At 46.3% G+C, this 18404-nt stretch overlaps 1 protein-coding gene across 4 annotated transcripts in view; it reads left to right on the top strand.

The window, feature by feature from the left end:
• Positions 1-18404, top strand: part of LOC130114415 (pleckstrin homology domain-containing family A member 5-like) — a 122369-nt gene that overhangs the window by 81224 nt on the left and 22741 nt on the right. For 3 of the 4 annotated variants that reach the window (XR_008810398.1, XM_056282286.1, XM_056282285.1), the window contains exons 8-12: positions 2019-2119; positions 4055-4170; positions 11668-12180; positions 16236-16716; positions 16987-17070. Coding sequence is in view for 3 of the 4 variants with exons in the window: in XM_056282286.1 (XP_056138261.1) it covers positions 2019-2119; positions 4055-4170; positions 11668-12180; positions 16236-16716; positions 16987-17070 (1295 nt within the window). In the remaining variant the exon portion in view is untranslated. Of the gene's footprint in view, positions 1-2018; positions 2120-4054; positions 4171-11667; positions 12181-16235; positions 16717-16986; positions 17071-18055; positions 18176-18404 lie in introns of all 4 variants that reach the window. The other variant, XM_056282287.1, reaches the window with a different exon arrangement.

Here is an 18404-nt window from a genome sequence, read left to right as displayed (position 1 = left end):
GCAGCCCATACTTATGCAGGCGAACATTTTACATTTCACTACTTATTAAAATGGAAAGTTGAATGACTTTCTGGATTGCATGCCAGTCCTTCAGCGGATCCCCAGCCTTTCCATTAATCATGTCCTCTGGTTTGTTCTGCGTGGGAGTCCAAACCCAGCTGGAGGGATTTTGCTACCCTTTTTTTTTACCTTTTTGCTATCATTGTCTTTTAGGAAACTACATTTCTAACCTGGTGAGCTTAATCTATATGTTTGTGTGCCTCTCTGCCTGTCTGTCTGTCTCTCTCTGTCTGTATCTGTATCTCTGTTAAATGCGGGCGGCACGGTGGCACAGTGGTTAGTACAGTTGCCTCACAGCGGTCCTTGGTTCGAGCCCCAGGGTAGTCCAAACTTGGGGGTCATCCCAGGTCATCCTCTGTGTGGAGTTTGCATGTTCTCCCCATGTCTGCGTGGGTTTCCTGCGGGTGCTCCGGTTTCTTCCCACAGTCCAAAGACATGCAGGTCAGGTGATTCGGCCATACAAAATTGTCCCTAGGTGTGAATGTGTCGGCCCTGTGTCCGGGGTGTCTCCCTGCCTGCCGCCCAGTGACTACTGGGATAAGCTCCAGCGTCCCCGCGACCCTGAGAGCAGGATAAGCAGTTTGGATAATGGATACATATAAAGCTTTTATTAACCGAAACTGTAATTGTTGCCTGGCACAAATCCAGGCCGAGAGCCCTGGCTCATGTAGTGACAATACTGACACGAATTCTGCTGAGCACAGTGTCGACTAGTCTGTGTTGTTTCTGCTGTCTGCTGCGTGTGTCACCCTCTTTACGCCCACTCACTGACATAAGCCACAGACAGCGGTAGGTCCAGACTGCCAGAAACTGTGGTCATCAGCAGAGAATGGGACGAGAGGTGATAAAACTCCGCTGTCCCGCATACATACACGAACATACTTATCTGTCGCACTGCCATGGTCAGCTCAAACCTCCTCGCCACCAGCTTATGTTGGGAGTTTGTTGTTCTGCAATGTATGTGTGTGTGTGTGTGTGTGTGTCAGACGAAGAGAGAAAAAGACAGGCTAAGGGAGAGAGATCCAATAAATCATTAAATGAGTGCAAGACCGTAGCGATAAAGATGGCGCTCTTCTTTGACTGGTTGCGAGATCAATTCCTCATTCTGCAGAGCTGCAGGAAAAAAACTGCCCAACTTCCTGTTCTCTACCGGAGACCAACCAGAGCTCAGATGCTACACCCACATTCCCCTGAAGATCACTCCCTGTTCACCACAGATCTTATCCCTCACATTAACCATGCGTCAGGGTCTTCTGTTGACTTTCTGCACAACAGCCCCAGTTTGTATTGTGTTTAGATATTCAGAGTGTAATGCTACAGAGCCTGACACGTGACTGTGCTCGAGCAGTCTGACTTTCAGAATCTCAAACTAAATTTGCTTGGTGTGTGTGTCTTTCACATAGACACACGCAAATACAGTCACATACACACGGACACAAAAATAGATGCATGCATACAAAAACTTGGCATGCACGCCCGCGTGCACAGGGCAAATAAAGCAACTGCACAAATTGGACCGCAGCAGCCATATCCCTGACAATGTTTGTTTTCCTGTACTGTTTTGGGTGAGCTATGCAGACGGTTGCTATCAAACAGGGAGGTTAGACAATTTCTGCACATAAGACTCTGACCCAGTCTAATCCCCCCCTGTGGAGAATGCTGGTGCAGTCTTCTATTGTCGGTGTGGAGCTCTGTCAACTCATTTAATGAGGATTAGGGTGAGCCTAGCTGTGCTGAAGGTTAAATCAATGCTCATCTTCTCTACCGATTAGGCCTCATCCCCTCTGCTTCATCTGACCAGCATACTTCCATCTCTGTTTTATCGCTCCCTCCAGCACGTTTACAACTGATATTTCATGTTGTGGTCTGCCTCTGCATCGCAGATAGTTTGAGCCTGACTGACAAAACAAAAAGTCCCTTCATTGTGGTGTATTTTTTTTCTTTGTGTTTTTCTGCAGATGAGAAAGAAGAAGGGATACTCGGTAGCATTCTCCTACCTAGCTTTCGTGTATCCATGCTATCAGTGGATGATCACATAAACAGGAAATACGCGTTCAAGGTCAGCACATGTGTTCATACTTGTCACTTTGTCGGGCCACAGGTGTGGGGGGGATTTCTTCACCGGTTGAGCGAACCCATTGTACGGAAAGTTAAGGCAATAATAGTTAGTTTAGAGCTGAAAATTAGACCCTCGGGTAGGAAAAGACAATCATTCACGTCAAGTAATGAACTTGTAAAACGTGGTTTTTATCTCGAGCCGTGAATGAGCAGCTCATTAAAAAGAGAAATTGGATCCCTAAGAAATGTTTTTGAAGTCAGAAAGTAGTCGTTTCACTAAGGTGGCCTTACTTCCCCACTAAGCTTCCTTTTTTAGGGTGGGGTTTGGTATTTCAGTCATGTTTTAAGGGTTTTGCAATTAAATTCAATATGAGGTTGCAGGCAATTCCAGGCAAATGAGAGGATTCTTTTTTTCCTCTCGCTAAAACTATAGTGTGAAGAGGGCCGTTCGGGGGGGGGCGTGCTTTCTCTTGGGCCAACAGTTTGTTTTCTAGTTCTAGTGGTTAAGTATTAGAGGGTTTTGCATTTAGTTGTTCTCTGGGCTGATTCGGGTGCCCTGAGCACAGCCGTAGTATTTTAAGGGTTCTTGGTGCTGTCTTTCACTGTTGGGTCTTTATAAACCACCAGAGACAACTGGGTTGCCCTGCCAAGTACAGCTACACATAGACGCCCAGGAGTCTGCCCAAGGTCTCTCCAACCGCACAGCCTACTCCATTTTCAACCCATGGGCTAACTGAGGGGAAAGGAGTGGGGGGTGAGGGGATGTGGAGGGAAACTAGAGCGCAGGGCATGACCTCCTTAGTTTATAGTGATTCACATAGGGATGGGATGACTCCTTGACTGCATACCATTCATTCTAAGCTCTTCCTGGCTGCTGTCCTATGGCCAACATGTCTTGCTCATAAAGCGTCTTTTTTGACTACCCATTACTGCTATGCTGTAGGAGTCCAGGCAGTGACACCACTTTTATTGTGTTTTCGGGACTTTGGTAAACAGGAAATGGTCACCGCTCATGGAATGCTTTATTTTCTCTCTTGTGTTTTGCCTACATGCACTCTAACAATATGATGACTTGTGCTCTGTGAGGGAACATCATCTGTGGAGGCTCAGCAGGCCATTGTTGCATGGTAAGTCCTGCTGCATTATGGAAGATGTACTGATCTATTGTAGCGATATGTATGTAAATGCAATGAATCTTGGTTTGTTTTATGCTGCGTTTCACAGGCCATCACCTATCGTTTGCTTAAGAATATGACATCCATGCGTCCAAGTAGTGTAGTGGTCCATTCCGTTGCCTACCAACACGGGGATCGCCAGTTCAAATCCCTGTGTTACCTCCAGCTTTGTCGGGCGTCCCTAAAGACACAGTTGGTTGTGTCTGCAGGTGGGAAGCTGGATGTGGGTGTGTGTCCTGGTTATTGCACTAGTGCCTCCTCTGGTCGGTCGGGGCGCCTGTTTGGGGGGGGACTGGGGGGAATAGCATGATCCTCCCACGCGCTACATCCCCCTGGTTGAACTCCTCACTGTCAGGTGGAAAGAGGTGGCTGGTGACTCCACATGTATTGGACGAGGCATGTGGTAGTCTGCAGCCCTCCCCAGATTGGTAGAGGGGGTGGAGCAGCGACCAGGGAAAGCTTGAAAGAGTGGGGTAATTGGCTGGGTACAATTTGGGGGGGAAGCCAAAAAAAAAAGAAAAAAGAATATGACATCCAATAAAGTAGTGATTGCCTCACAAGATATTTTAGCAGCCTTTTCAAGCCTATGGACTTAAAAACAGACGACCTTGATTCGCCAGCCAATCTAAACCTACCAGAAATCATAGCTGACTGAGCAGCATCTGTTCTCTCTTCCAGGTGATCTTGTCTTTCTCTCCTGCTCTCTCTCTCTCTCTCTCTTGCTGCCTCTGCTCCTGTGATCCTGTCTGTTGCCGGTACAGGCGACCCACCCCAATATGAGGACGTACTACTTTTGCACAGACACAGCCAAAGAGATGGAGTCTTGGATGAAAGTGATGACAGATGCTGCACTCGTCCACTCAGAGCCAGTCAAAAGGTTTGTGCAGGGACCCCCAACTCTTCTTGATGGTATCTTCTTCAAAAGGAGAAATAGTTTAGTTTTTCTCTAACTTTATTCATTAGAATATGTAATTCTATACAGTGGAGAATGTTTAAAAGGAAATATTCTGGTCATTGGCTTCTCTCACTGCAATTACGTGTGCCATAACACATACGGTGTAGACAGATAGTGAAATACTTAAACTAGAAAAATATTCCTTTTATGGGGTCTTGAATGTTTAAGGCTCCTTGGTGGAAGGAAAACATAAGATCCCTGGTGTCGGGAAACAGTTTAAGGTCCCCGGTAAAAGGAAAACATTTAAGATTCCTGGTAAAGGGAAACTATGTAAGAGCCCCTGGTAAAGGGAAACCATGCAAGCGCTCCTGAACTGTGTCAGGAATCATTCCCTTGTTCACTCCTTCACTTTTCCCTGCATATGAAACACTCAATAGGGTACTCTATAGGAAGTAATAAATGAGATTTCTGATACTAATAAATTATCATTTTGCAGCTTCTTCTTGTCCCGCCATGTGGGATTCGGCAGTGAAAAGAGTACATGAGCAGAGTAGAGAAGGGGCAGAGCATTGGATTGTAGTATTTTTAGCATAGAGTAGTATACATTCATTGGACACTACATTTTCGCGTTTTGGGAACTTTTGGAATGTACCTTTATACATGAAATGAAATGAAATGCCGTTTCCCCCAGCCCACAGCAGTGCAACACAAAGACAAAAACACATATCCAAGAACTTACAAGAACACACATATCCAAACTAACACATATATCCAAACTAAACAAAAGATCGCTGTCCAAGGGAACTAAAGCCAGCCAGGATGACTGTCGGAACTGCCGGTCTGCTTAGGCTAGCAGTTAGCTTAGCCTGCCCCACTTCCGCGTCCTGTCAGACCGCCCTCGATGTGTCGTCCATCAAGTGCAACTCCAGGCAGGGGCTGTGGTCCCTGGGCCCACCGGACAAAGCACACCAAGCTCTCCCAGCCAATCCACCACCAGCTGTCCCAGCCAGACACCCTCAACACACCTCCCCGCAGTCCACACGATGAACCCAAAAATACCACAGTCAACGCCAGGTGAGGCAGCTGCCAGACCGCCCTCGGTGTTATCGGAACTGCCGGTCTGCATGGGCTAGCAGTTAGCTTAGCCTACCCTACTTCCGTGTCCTGCCAGACTGTCCTCAGTGTTACCTCTTCAGGCACAGCTCTGGGCAAGGCCGTGGTCCCTGGGCCCACAGGATGCAGCTGACCAAGCTCTCCCAGTCGATCCAGTGCCAGTTGTCCCAGCCATCAAACCGAGACAAAACTTAGATGCAGACATGGACAAAAACACTGCATGGACAGTACTGGGTGAGGCCGCCGCAGATGTGAATTCGTGCCGCCATCTTCAATGACACTACATTGACAATGATCAATGAAATTGAGGGGACTAAATGGTCAAGGCTCAGCGTTTTTCGATTTTATTTTTCAAAACCATCCAGCATGTCGAATTTCGCCACAAGAGGACACTGTTACATAACCTCACGAGAAAAGGAACAACTTTTGGATCCGTGGAAACATAAAATCCAGGTAGAAAAACAGTTTAAAAATCTGGGTATTTTTTCGTGAAAATCGGTAAAAACCGAAAACGCTGAGCCTTGGAAATGGTGAATAAATTAAACAGTTAGAATTGTGACACAAACAAAATGGAGGAAGGTGAATTTACGGCACCACGTAGTAAATATGGAGCAATTTTGGACACAGCTCCAGTGTAAGTTTGTTGCACAGCTGCACTGACAGTTAGTGGAATTGGTCATCAGGAAGGGCTTCTAGGGTCTTCTATGTTAAATGACTGTCACCCGGCAACTTATCTTGCTAATGCCACTGTCTGACGTGGATGAGCAGAGGTATAAAGTGCATTATAATTACACAAAGAAATGGCATGTAAAACTCTCTGTAGAGACCCATTAACCAGGCTGGACATAGTATTATGTTGCTATGAGAGACTCTTGTCTGCCATTTTGATCAGCTACCCATACCCCATTTTAATATCTCTAGCTGAAAGACGTTTAAGAAGAGTAGGACAGCCAGAGAATAAATTAGTTGAGGATTTTTCCCTCATGCCATTTGTGTAATCTACACAAGCCATGCATGAGGTAATGCAGACAGGCCTTTCAATGAGGGTAAATGTGCTTTACTGGGCTGGAAGAGCAACATAGAGCTGGAGAAGACATTATGAATGGCCACTGCATTTATTAAAAAGACTGAGTGGAAACTGGGAAGGCGAGCTGTTTCCCATTGCTCTGCTTTTCTGAACCCGTGGGGATGGCTAGTCTTTGAAGCGGTGACTATAGCTCTACGCAAGGCCAAGGAGTAGTGGAGTCTATGGTTTCCAGAGCGCTCCCCCAGGGCTGCAGAGCTGTGGAGCAGGGCTACTAGGGTAGGGGGGACAGAACGGCTAGCTGCAAAGGGGTTTGGCTGGTCTGAACGCCACCTTTTCAAGCTGTCTTCCAACAGTCAAAATTTTATTGCCGATATCTGATTTCCTTCTCTGTGCCCAGCATGCTGAAACTTGGTAACATAACACAGACACACACACAGACACAAAACCCTTATTCTCCACCATCAAGTTCTCTTTCCCTTTGTCTTTGTGCTGCTTTGACCTTACTCTCAGAAAATACATGTTCCTTGTGGTCCATGAAATGTGTGGAAACATGGATTAGCATTGCTGTTGCCTTAGACACCATAAACCTTTTCAATCAAGTTGTCATCCCTCCTCCTCCTGACTGTAGGTGATTTGATGTCTTGATTGCTCCTTGCTCTTACAGGGTTGATTGATTGATTGATTGATTGATTGATTGATTGATTGATTTACTAATTATAATTCTACTACTTTCGGCTGCTCCCGTTAGGGGTCGCCACAGCGGATCATCCGTTTCCATTTCTTCCTGTCTTCTGCGTCTTCCTCTGTCACACCAGCCACCTGCATGTCTTCCCTCACCACATCCATAAACCTCCTCTTTGGCCTTCCTCTTCTCCTCTTCCCTGGCAGCTCCATATTCAGCATCCTTCTCCCAATATACTCAGCATCTCTCCTCCACACGTGTCCAAGCCATCTCAATCTTACCTCTCTTGCTTTGTCTCCAAACCGTCCAACCTGAGCGGTCCCTCTAATATAATCATTCCTAATCCTGTCCTTCTTCGTTACTCCCAGTGAAAATCTTAGCATCTTCAACTCTGCCACCTCCAGCTCCGCCTCCTGTCTTTTCGTCAGTGCCACTGTCTCCAAACCATATAACATAGCTGGTCTCACAACCATCTTGTAAACTTTCCCTTTAACTCTTGCTGATACCCTTCTGTCGCAAATCACTCCTGACACACTTCTCCACCCACTCCAACCTACCTGCACTCTCTTTTTCACCTCTCTACTGCACTCTCCGTTACTTTGGACAGTTGACCCCAAGTATTTAAACTCAAATGCCTTTGTCACCTCCTGATTTACTAATTATAATAAAGAGCGATAAATGTATAATAGATAAATTAATTGTTCTCAGTGCATGCTTTTCTGCAATAACACTTCCTGTACTCCATTTCCTCCACCCTATGTCCATGTCTGGTCTGTCTGTCAGTTATTCTCTAGTTTTGTTCAGTTATAGTATTATCTGGTTGTGTCTAGTTGTATACTTAGCTGATGACCATGAGGATGACTGACTCAACAAAGCAATCTAAATTGCATTCTTCATTCATTGGACTATCAACAACTGTTTCGTGCTACAGCTTGAGTTTCTTGGAAGTGAAATTGGACTCACCTACACACGGCAAGAGCTGCTGCTACTCTGGTCATCCCAGCAGACATCTGACCAAGGAAAAAAGGTAGACAAAGAGGGGCGCATACCATATTGAGGAACTGCCCTCCAGGCCCCCTCTTCCCTCCATCATCCTAGCAAATGTTTGGTCTTTCCAGAACAAAATTAATATACTTCCTGGCAAATGCCTTGTGTAAAGCACCTTCAAGGAAGCCTACACCATCACCCTGACCGAAACCTGGCTCAACAAGGTAGTCACAGATGTCAGTCTGGACACCTTTATCATTATTGGGGTAGACAGAAAAAGAGAGGTGGCAAGGAGCGAGGCGGAGGGATCTGTGTGTATGTCAACAACAGGTCGTGTAACGACATCTAAATCCATACCAAGGTCACTCGCACTCCAAATTTAGAGATGCCGACCAATATCCTTGTGATCGTTCTATCTCTTAAGAAAATTTCCCCATTATCATCAGCTGCATGTATATATGTATCCCATGGAGCGTTAACACCAAAGCTAGAGCAGAGCAGATAACTGAATACACTAAAATAATGCTTGGTAAATACTCAGAGGCACCAGTTTTTATTGTTAGGGATTTTAACAGTTTTAGCCTCAAGTGTTCTCCCTCAACAATGCTCTGCCTGCATTTCAATGGTACATGGACATTCCAATAAGAAAGGAAACATTTTGGACTTGTGTTATGGTAACATTATTGATTGATACAACACTCAAGCACACCCACTACTCAGTTTCACAGACAGCAAAGTTGTCTTCTTCTTCATTTCTGCTTTATAGAAAGGCACTGAAAAGTCAAAAGTCTCAAACCCACAGCATCAGCTAGTGGTAAGAGGACACTACTGCACAGCTGTAAGGTTCACTTTTATACACAGACGGGAACATTTTTAATGGCGATTTAAACAAAAGGGTTTCTGTGAGGACTTTGAAGAAATACCCAAACTCCTAACCCTGTATTACCCCCATCTCAGAAACAGTCTCAGGGAGAAACATATGGCATTTCTATGTCAGGACTGGGCCTTACTCAGAAGCGTTTCAAAAAGAGAACACTCATTGGGTGTGATTGACAGCCTATAAATAAAAATTGACCCTGTTTCCTTTGCTGAAGATCTGAACACCTTCTATGCACGGTCTGACATCACCAACAGCTCAGGGGGGTGTGAGGAACTACTGAGAGCCCCACCCACCCTGGAGCTAGCACACCATAACTCTTCACAATGGAAGCTGCCTGTCAGCAGCTGAGCTGATGTTTAAACCAGGAAAAGCCCAAGGGCCAGATGGCATCCAGGTGACAGTGCTTAATTAGTGTGTGACGGAGCTCTTTCCTGTCCTCCACTCCATCCTCTATGAATCCCCCAGAGTGCCTCAGTACCCAGCCTCCTGGATTAAAAAATCACCATTACTCTCATGCCCAATAAACCCCACCCCTGAGAATTAAACCACAACTGTGCAGTTAATCGCATCTCAATAATACTGCTGTGCCTGAAGAAAAAAAAAAAGGCCCTTAATTCTGTCACCAATTTGTGGGACAACAGGTGGACTTCCCCCAGGTCGCCTATAAGACCAAACAGATAGCAGAAGGTATGTGGCAGGTCTCCTCTACTCCCTGCTACAGTACCTAGAATCACCAGGTTGCTTTTCCAGAGTTCTCGTCAATGACTTCAGTTCTGCCTTCTATGCTATCCAGCACCACCAGATGATCACGAAACTGTGCCCTCTTAACATTGTCCTGGTTGCACAGGTTTCTCAGGAACAGACCACAGACAATGTGTGTAGGGCTGGGTATCGTTAAGATTTTAATGGTACTACAACTCTTACCAATATGGCGTATTGATCCAGCGCTTATTGGTTCTTTTTGTTATTTGTTTTAAGAGAAAAAACAAATCAAAATAAGAACAGAATTAATATTGCTTTATTTTCTCATGTCTGGACAAAGCATTACTTTTAATCATTAACCCATGTTTGTATAATTTAGTTAACTCTGTGTGGCCTCTAGCCTGCTAGCCTCTAGCTAGCCTGCTAGCATACATAACATAACTGGGGTGGATGGGCAATGACAGATGAACTACGAGCTAGGCAGTCGAAATCTGTGCATTTCTCCGCCTGTATTTGATGCACTTCCACTTGATGTTTCGAAAGACTGCTTGTGTTTCCCCTTACATGCAAAAGACTTGCTGCACTTGTGGCAGCGAACACTGTCAGCATCGACTCTGGTGAAGTACAACCAGACTTTTGACCGTTTAGTTCTCTCTCCATCATTGTCACTAAGAGCAGACTCTGTGTGTGTGTGTGTGTGGGGGGGGGCAGAGAGCTGGCCGCGCCCCTCGGCTCGCACATACAACAAGCTCTGAGAGAGAGAGAGAGCTCTCTTCTGGATTGGGAATAGCAAAAATGCATCATAGACAAATGTCTTAATCATATTGCAAATCAGAGTTGGTGAGATGAAAGGTGCAAGATAACATTTATGTAGCCTAAATAAATTGTAATTTTTTTTTCAATTTCTCCAATACCAGTAGCAGGGCCGTTAACGTCGGCGCTTATCAGTACTATGGTCTTTAATAATTTGGCACTGGTGCCCATTTAATACCAGGTTTCGGTACCTATCCCTAGTGCATGGTAACATCTCCAACCATCGCTAATACCAAAGCGCCACAAGGTTGTGGCCTGAGCCCTTTCGCAGACATCGTCTACACCAACGACTGCACGAGCCCCTCAACCACCACCACATACCTCAAATACTGAGATGACACTGCCATACCTGCAGTACTTAATGACAATAACTTCATTACAGCCTATGAGGGCTCCATTTTACCACTTCATACGATGGTACACAAACGTCTACCTGCAGTCAAATGTCACTGAGACAGAAGACCTGTTCATTGACACACCCAGTTTCCACTGCACATTCCATAACCCCACTTCTATCAACAGTGAGAGTGTTGAGATGTCGGAGTGGTACAAATATATTGGACTCACCTTGGACAATGAACTCTTATTTCAATCAACACACCAGTGGCATACATAAACACTGTCAGCAAAGTCTCTCTGTTGCCCATAAACTCAAAGCACTTTCTGTAGCCCCCCCACACACACACACACACCTTCTGTTGCAGGGCTACAAAAGCATAATTCAACCCATACTACTCCGTTGCTCCATCTACTCCATTACTATGTCAGCTGCTGCCACCATGAACAAACTCAATCATATCACACAAACTGCTCCCGAAATCAGTGGCCTTTCTACCCCCCAACCTTTCAGACCTCCACAACAAAATCGTCGCATGTTAGGCACGAACTGTAGCACAAAACCCAGGGCACCGTCTCGGCCCTTTCTTCACTTTACTCCCATTGTAGCTACAGGTCCATAACCTGGAGAAAAGCCTGCTTTGGCTGGAGTGTCATCCCTTCTGCGATAGCAACTCCCAACAAAATACCCTGCTGAAAGTTTTCATCTATATCAGGGTATCTATGTCCCACATGTTTGTAGTATGTAGTTGTACCTGTGTAGTCATGTGTGAATGTATCAATGTATATATGTGAATATGTATGGTGGTAAACGTATTTTGACGTACAGGCAACACATTTCCATAAGAAGGAAGAAGGACAATAAAGAATATTTATCTAATCACTCTCTCTCCCCCCTCTTTGTCACTCACTCTTACTCTTACTACGTCTTTCTGTCAGGCTGGACAGGCTGAAAGTGGAGCAGTGCGGGCCAGAGGAGGTCAACCACGTGGCCAACCACCGGCCCCCACTGACGCAACCTGAAATCCAGAACAACGAGCGGAACCGCGAGGAGGACCAGGAACACGCCGCTGCAGTAACCACAGCGATCACGGCAGAGGAGCAGAGAAAGCAGCAGGATGCAGAGCGCTACGGTTTCCAGAAGGAGGGGACGGAGCGTGAACGGCCGCTCACAAAGATCAACAGCATCAAGCTGCAGCCGGCCCAGGCCGCCGCCCTCACCGCTCACATCAGCTCACCACGGACGCCTACAGAGGTGGACAGAACTGTCCGGAGCCCTCACATCAATGGTGCTGGTGACCAGGGCCCCACCGATGAGACCGGTGCCCCGCTCACACAGAGGACCCCCAACCAGGAACCAGAACGCACCTTGAGCAGAACCAGCTCCATGCAGCAGCTGGAGCAGTGGGTCCGCACGCAGAGGGATAGGACCCCGGACGACGACACCAGGAGGTAGGTAGGGTGGGTCAGCCTCTTTGGCAGAAAAGGGAGCGAGGTTTTTTTTTTTTCAGAACAGTAAACTTTATTGAACACAGCGTCATATATTCCCTCTTACTGGATTTAGTTATGGCTGTTTTTAAAGGCTAATCAACTCATGGACCTTGAAAGGAACTCACTCATTCACATACTCATGATTAGCTAGAGTAGTACATCTCTAGGGGGGAGCGATGTGGGGAAAAGGAACAAAAATTGATAGCAGGGCTCTAAAGCTTAAATTTGAGACTGAGGCTTGAAAATGAAAACAAAGAAACTATGAAAATCATAGACCGAATTAAAGTATGTCAAAATGATCAAGTCAGGGGCGTCCGGGTAGCGCTGCGGTCTATTCCGTTGCCTACCAACACAGGGATAGCTGGTTTGAATCCCCGTGTTGCCTCCGGCTTGGTCGGGCGTCCCTACAGACACAATTAGCGCTTCCTCCAGTTGGTCGGGGCGCCTGTTCGGGGGGGAGGGGGAACTGGGGGGGACAGCGTGATCCTCCCACGCGCTACACTCCCCTGGTGAAACTCCTCACTGTCGGGTGAAAAGAAGCGGCAGGCAACTCCACATGTATCAGAGGAGGCATGTGGTAGTCTGTGGCCCTCCCCGGATCAACAGAAGGGGTGGAGCAGCGACCAGGATGGCTCGGAAGAGTGGGGTAATTGGCCAGATACAATTGGGGAGAGAAAGGGGGGGGGGACAAGTCAGTGTCCAGTTCTGTGCTAGTCCTTGGATAGATCATACATGTGTCCTACTACTACAAGCTGCTTCCAGGTCCTAAATGAAATAGTCCCTTATAAGTCTCATATCTCCTGAACATGTATAGAACAAGTCTACAGAACACAAACTGACGAAGACGCTGTGTGCTTCGGCGCAATAATATTAATGCTTTTCATCTACAACACCGTCCTCATTTTTCTTTTCTCACCCACTTTGATACGCTGCATGTACATAGCACTGAACAATTGCCTCTCAGGTGCACCACAAGCAGTTTCGCAGGCTTCAGCATACAGTGCAAATACATTTAGATCTACACAATATTGTCAGAATCGTCTCCAATTCAAATTTCCACAGAACCCCAAAGCCTCCCTGCTGTTTCTACCTTGTTTGGATTCTAGTCACAGTGGCTAGATAGTCGTCTGTACAGGGTCCAGTCTATGTCATCCTGAAGTTGCTCCAAGAGGATGTTCTTAAAAACTGCTGATCCACCTCCCTCCTAAGACAGCGGGGATTCTTCTTCGTGAAACACAATTCGCATGCAGACTTCCTGAATCACAGAGCCCTTGTTACTTTCCTAAAGCTCTGCAGTTTAAAGGGGAATAATTCACACAGCCCTTCATGTCAGCATTGCTGCTTATTGCTGAGATCTTGATATTATAAAACGCAGACTGGGGAAAAAGGCTCCACACTACAGCATTAAAAGTTTACACAAAGTCGTTTTTTTCTGAGCTGTATTGCAGCGCTTTATTTATATATTCCATATGTTTAAGCCGTTAAAAGGTACAGCAGCAAACAAGAAAACAGAAATAGGGATAAACAGTAGTGGAGTACGCAGGGACGGCCGCCTGTCGGAACCTGCCCTCTGCTGCAGAGGGGAGACTCCCAATCTGAAACCAGCCAGTAAAACGCCTCTCTCTCTCTCTCTCTCTCTCTCTCTCTCTCTCTCTCTCTCTCTCTCGCTCTCTCTCTCTCTCTCTCTCTCTCTCTCTCTCTCTCTCTCTCTCTCTCTCTCTCTCTCTCTCTCTCTCACTCTTCCTCTCATTTCTCTTTGCTTGAGCTACGTTACCATCCAAATGTCCCACAAATGCTATGCGTAAAACTTTAATTTTGCATTTTCATTCAACTTTTTTATTATTCGCAGCTTAAAAGTTTGAATAAAAGCAAATTGAGGGAAACATGCTAAAAAGCTAATGTCTCTGTTTTTTCATCTGTCTTGTGTACTTTTTCTGCCCATCTCTCTGCATCTTTAACTCTTTCTTTCTTTCACACGCCTACTCACTATAGTTTGCCTTGCCTCCCTCTATCTATCCATCTATCAGTCTATTTAGTCTCTGTTCTCTTTTTTTTGTCCCACCATCCAGTGTTTGACCAGGCTCTGTTCATCATTTTTTGGCCCTCAGTTCCAACTCCCCATTTCCGTAGTCAACAATATAGGCATGTCCTTTAGCATGACGGTGTCAGTGCGGTGGCGCAGTGGTTAGCACTGTCGCCTCACAGCAAGAAGGTCCTGGTTTCGAACCCCGAGGTTGTCCAGACTTGGGGGGTCATCTCAGGTCGTCCTCTGTGTGGAGTTTGTATGGTTCTTCCCGTGTCTGCGGTGGGATATCTCCGGGTGCTGTGGTTTCCCCCACCATCAGAAAAGACGTGCATGTTAGGCATGGCAAGACGAGCTGGAGTTGGTCCCCGGGTGCTGCACGGCAGCTGCCCACTGCTCCTGGCTACACAGCTGGGATGGGTTAAATGCAGAGCATAATTTCCCGACTGGCATCAATAGAGTATATATATATATATAAAGAAAATGATGCTCAATTTCCATGGTTTGCATGCTTTTTCTTTTTCTTTTTTAACCCTGCTGGGTTTCACAAACCGGCAAGTGCTCTTGCCAGTATCAGTCAGAGGGTTTTAATAGGATGTTCTCTCATTGCCTTCTGCACTGATTTTGAACCCGCTGTGGAAGTGCAGATATTTCAAAGCATTATTGTTGAAGAGACTGTTTAATTTTACCCAAGGGGATCTCTTGTTTCCGTTTTATCTACAATACACATGCAAATCTATTGTCTCTGTGTTATGCACACACTAACACACAAATTTAAAATGTTCACACATAACATGAGTGTCAAGTGATCACTGGTGCACCCTCGTGCAGGCTCTGTTAGCTGATAAATTATGTAAATGAACACTGCCCAGTCACTTGTAGCACAGTAGGTCAGGCAATGACAGCCTAAAAATACTTGGAAAAGAAAATGGGTCTTGTCTGAGCCTGAAGTCAAGGAACTGAGCATATCCGCCATTCATCAGTCTTGGGAATGTGTCTGTTCCACTCCCTCCCTCAGGATAGAGCATATAATAATAATAATAATAATGATAGCTTCATTTATGTAGCACTTTTATAAAACAGTGTTACAAAGTGCTTTGCAAGGAAGTTAAATCATCCATCCATCCATCCATCCATTACCCAAACCATCCGGGTCATGGGGATGCTGGAACCTATCTCAGCAGTCATTGGGCGGCAGGTGGGAAATTAAACCAGACAAGGCAAAAATAAGAATAAGACCAAATAACTAAGAGTACAAATAAAATCAGTACAAATAAATAGAAACAAATATCAAACATTTGTAAAAGCTTTCATAAAGAGAAACGTTGTAAGGTGAGATTTAAAAGAAGCTAGAGACCTGGTTTGTCTTAGTTCGACAGGAAGAGAGGTCCACAGTGTGGGGGCTCTAACAGCACAAGCCCCATCACCCTTTGTAACAAACCCGAGACCAGGGAATAACCAGCAGGGCTCCATCTGCGCATCTTAATGGTCGAGAGGGCACATACCAGGTCAATAAATCAGAACTGTATGCAGGAGCAAGACCATTTAGGGCCTTAAAAGTGAGCAATACAATTTTAAAATCAATTCCAACTATAACAGGGAGCCAGTGTGGGGAGGCAAGCACAGGAGTGATATGGTCATGCCTCTTTATCCCGGTAATGAGCTGAGCAGCGACGTTTTGTACCAACTGCAGACGGTGGAGGGAGCCCTGGCTGATACTAGAATAAAGTGCATAACGAGAGTCAAGCTGAGAATAGATGACAACATGTACAACTTTTTGTAGATCCGCGATAGATAAAAATTAGCTAATTTTCGAGATTAGCTTGAGCTGGAGAAAGCATGACTGAACAAGATGTTTAACATGTATTTTAGTATAAGCTGATATTTTTAGTGTAATGCCCCTTATTCATTCAATTGATTTTTATATTGAGGTTCACCTAACACCAGTGTGAGGTTGGGGATAGAATCTCATTAGTTGTTTGCTCTTTCCCAGCATCATTTCGTACCAGACTCTTCCCAGGAACCTGCCAAGTCACCGGACGCCTGTGATGCCCTACTATGGGGATGGTTACCGCACCATGCCCAGGAACAACATGGCGCAGCGGGACAGCATCTGCAGTATGTCTCCTTCTGTGTACGACCAGGCCCTCGGCCCCTCGCTGGTTGACAAGAGGCGCTCCATGCGTGACGACACCATGTGGCAGCTTTATGAGTGGCAGCAGAGGCAGTCCTACAGCAGGCAGCCGGGGCTCTATGGCAACATGTCCAGCCCCAAAACCATGATTAACCTGTCGGAGCACACCACCCCCGGCCCCTCCATACCCCCCTCACCCTCCCATGGTTCCCTGTCCATGTACGGAGGGTACTCACCGCTTCGATCCTACAACATGAACGTCGGCCGCTCAGAGCTGTCCTTGCCCATCTACCGCGGGGACATGAGCATGGACAGGCGGCATCGGGCACACCTCACCAAGGTGAGTTCTGTCAGTTTAGTTCACTGTGCTTCAGTGGGAGTTAATGTCACACTAACAAAGCCTTTGAATCAATGAGAAGTAATCAAGAAAAAGAAGTAACGACGGTAAATAATTTCTACAGAGAAGCAAAAGCATACAGGCAGAGATTAGGTTGCAGTAATGGCTGCTAAAAGTAAACCCATTTAGGAGCCTGGTCAGAGAGATAAGTTGTAATCAACCTCTAAGCAAGGCCAGTGGGAATATTTGTGATCCCTGTTCCTTGTCCTGCAGTATGCCTACCCACCAGACAGGAGGTCTATACCTGCAGGGATTCCTATACAGACCATCAATGCCCAGTCTCTGCAGGGCAAAACGGTGAGTTCCTATCCCAGCACTCTTCCTTCTCCTCTCCACCGCTCCTCCTTCCTCCATCCCGCTTGGTCTGGATGTTCAGATGAACTTGTGTAATACACTACCCTTTAATTTCATGCTTGGGCACCCGATACTTTTCCATTCTGCTCTAATGGGGCTTCTTTCAAAGACAGTTTTCTTAATAACCCCCTTCTCCCTTTATTTCCCCCCCTTCTCTTATTCTCTCTCTCTCTCTCTCTCTCTCTCTCTCTCTCTCTCTCTCTCTCTCTCTCTCTCTCTCTCTGTCTCTCTCTCATCCTACCAAAAAGACATTGTCATATGGCACTTTTAGAGCCACGTTTAAGCAGGGCTGCACTGTATGTTCCAAGTTGTAGGATTTAGACTGTTCACTTCAGGAGCTCCTTAACTCTCACTACACCCCAGTGGAGACTTGAAAGCCCCGTCACTCACTGCTCACTAAGCCAGATAAGGCTTTTCTGTTCCCACTCCACACAGTGGTATGCCCTCGTGAAGCTGTGAATGTTTGAGCTGGCACCTCTAGAGAAAGACAATTCCTCAGTTTTGAGTGAAGATGAAGGAAGTACATGCTGCTTATGCTGGGGAGGTTCATGATGATGATAATGGTGATGAAGATGCCTGACCTTTAGTATAACACCCTCGATAATCACATAGCCCTGAACTGCATGACAACTCAGTACCTGCATACCTATGGAGAACCTAGTATCACTACATCTCCTGTCCTGGTGTGGTGTGTCCTGTCCACTCCTGCACTCCTCCTCTCTTGTCCTGCCCTTTAATCTCCTCTCCTCCTCTCATCTTTTTTCCTCTCCTCTCCTCTGTCTTGCTCTCTCCCCCTTCTCTTCCTGCCTCACCTTCTCTCCCCTTTCTCTTCTTCCCTTTCTCTCCCTGCTCCACTCCCCCTGCGGCGTGTTCCCATTTCCTGGCGGCTGTTCCCCCCCTCCCCCCTCCCTCCCTCCCTCCTCTGCAGCCTGAGGAGCTGACTCTGCTGCTGATAAAGCTGCGGCGACAGCAGGCAGAGCTAAACAGCATCCGGGAGCACACTGTAGCTCAGCTTATGCAACTAAACATGGATGGAGACAACCCAAAGGTCAGGCCCCCACCAAGGTCCTCTCCCAGGGGTGTGTGTGTATGTGTGCGAGACGAAGGGAAAGTGATAATGATACTGATGAGTGCGTTGTGTGACTTTTTCACAAGTTCTCTTCATCTACCTCTATCAAACAAGGAACTACTACAGCATTTTTTGCTGACGAGGCATTTTCTGCGTATGCGCTGTAGATCAGCGATGTGTCCTTTCTTGGAGCCATGTTTTCATCATA

Source organism: Lampris incognitus, chromosome 6 (genome assembly GCF_029633865.1).
Source record: "Lampris incognitus isolate fLamInc1 chromosome 6, fLamInc1.hap2, whole genome shotgun sequence".
NCBI lineage: Eukaryota > Metazoa > Chordata > Actinopteri > Lampriformes > Lampridae > Lampris > Lampris incognitus.
Note: the sequence above shows the minus strand (reverse complement) of the source record. Positions and strands in the feature narration are given on the sequence as shown.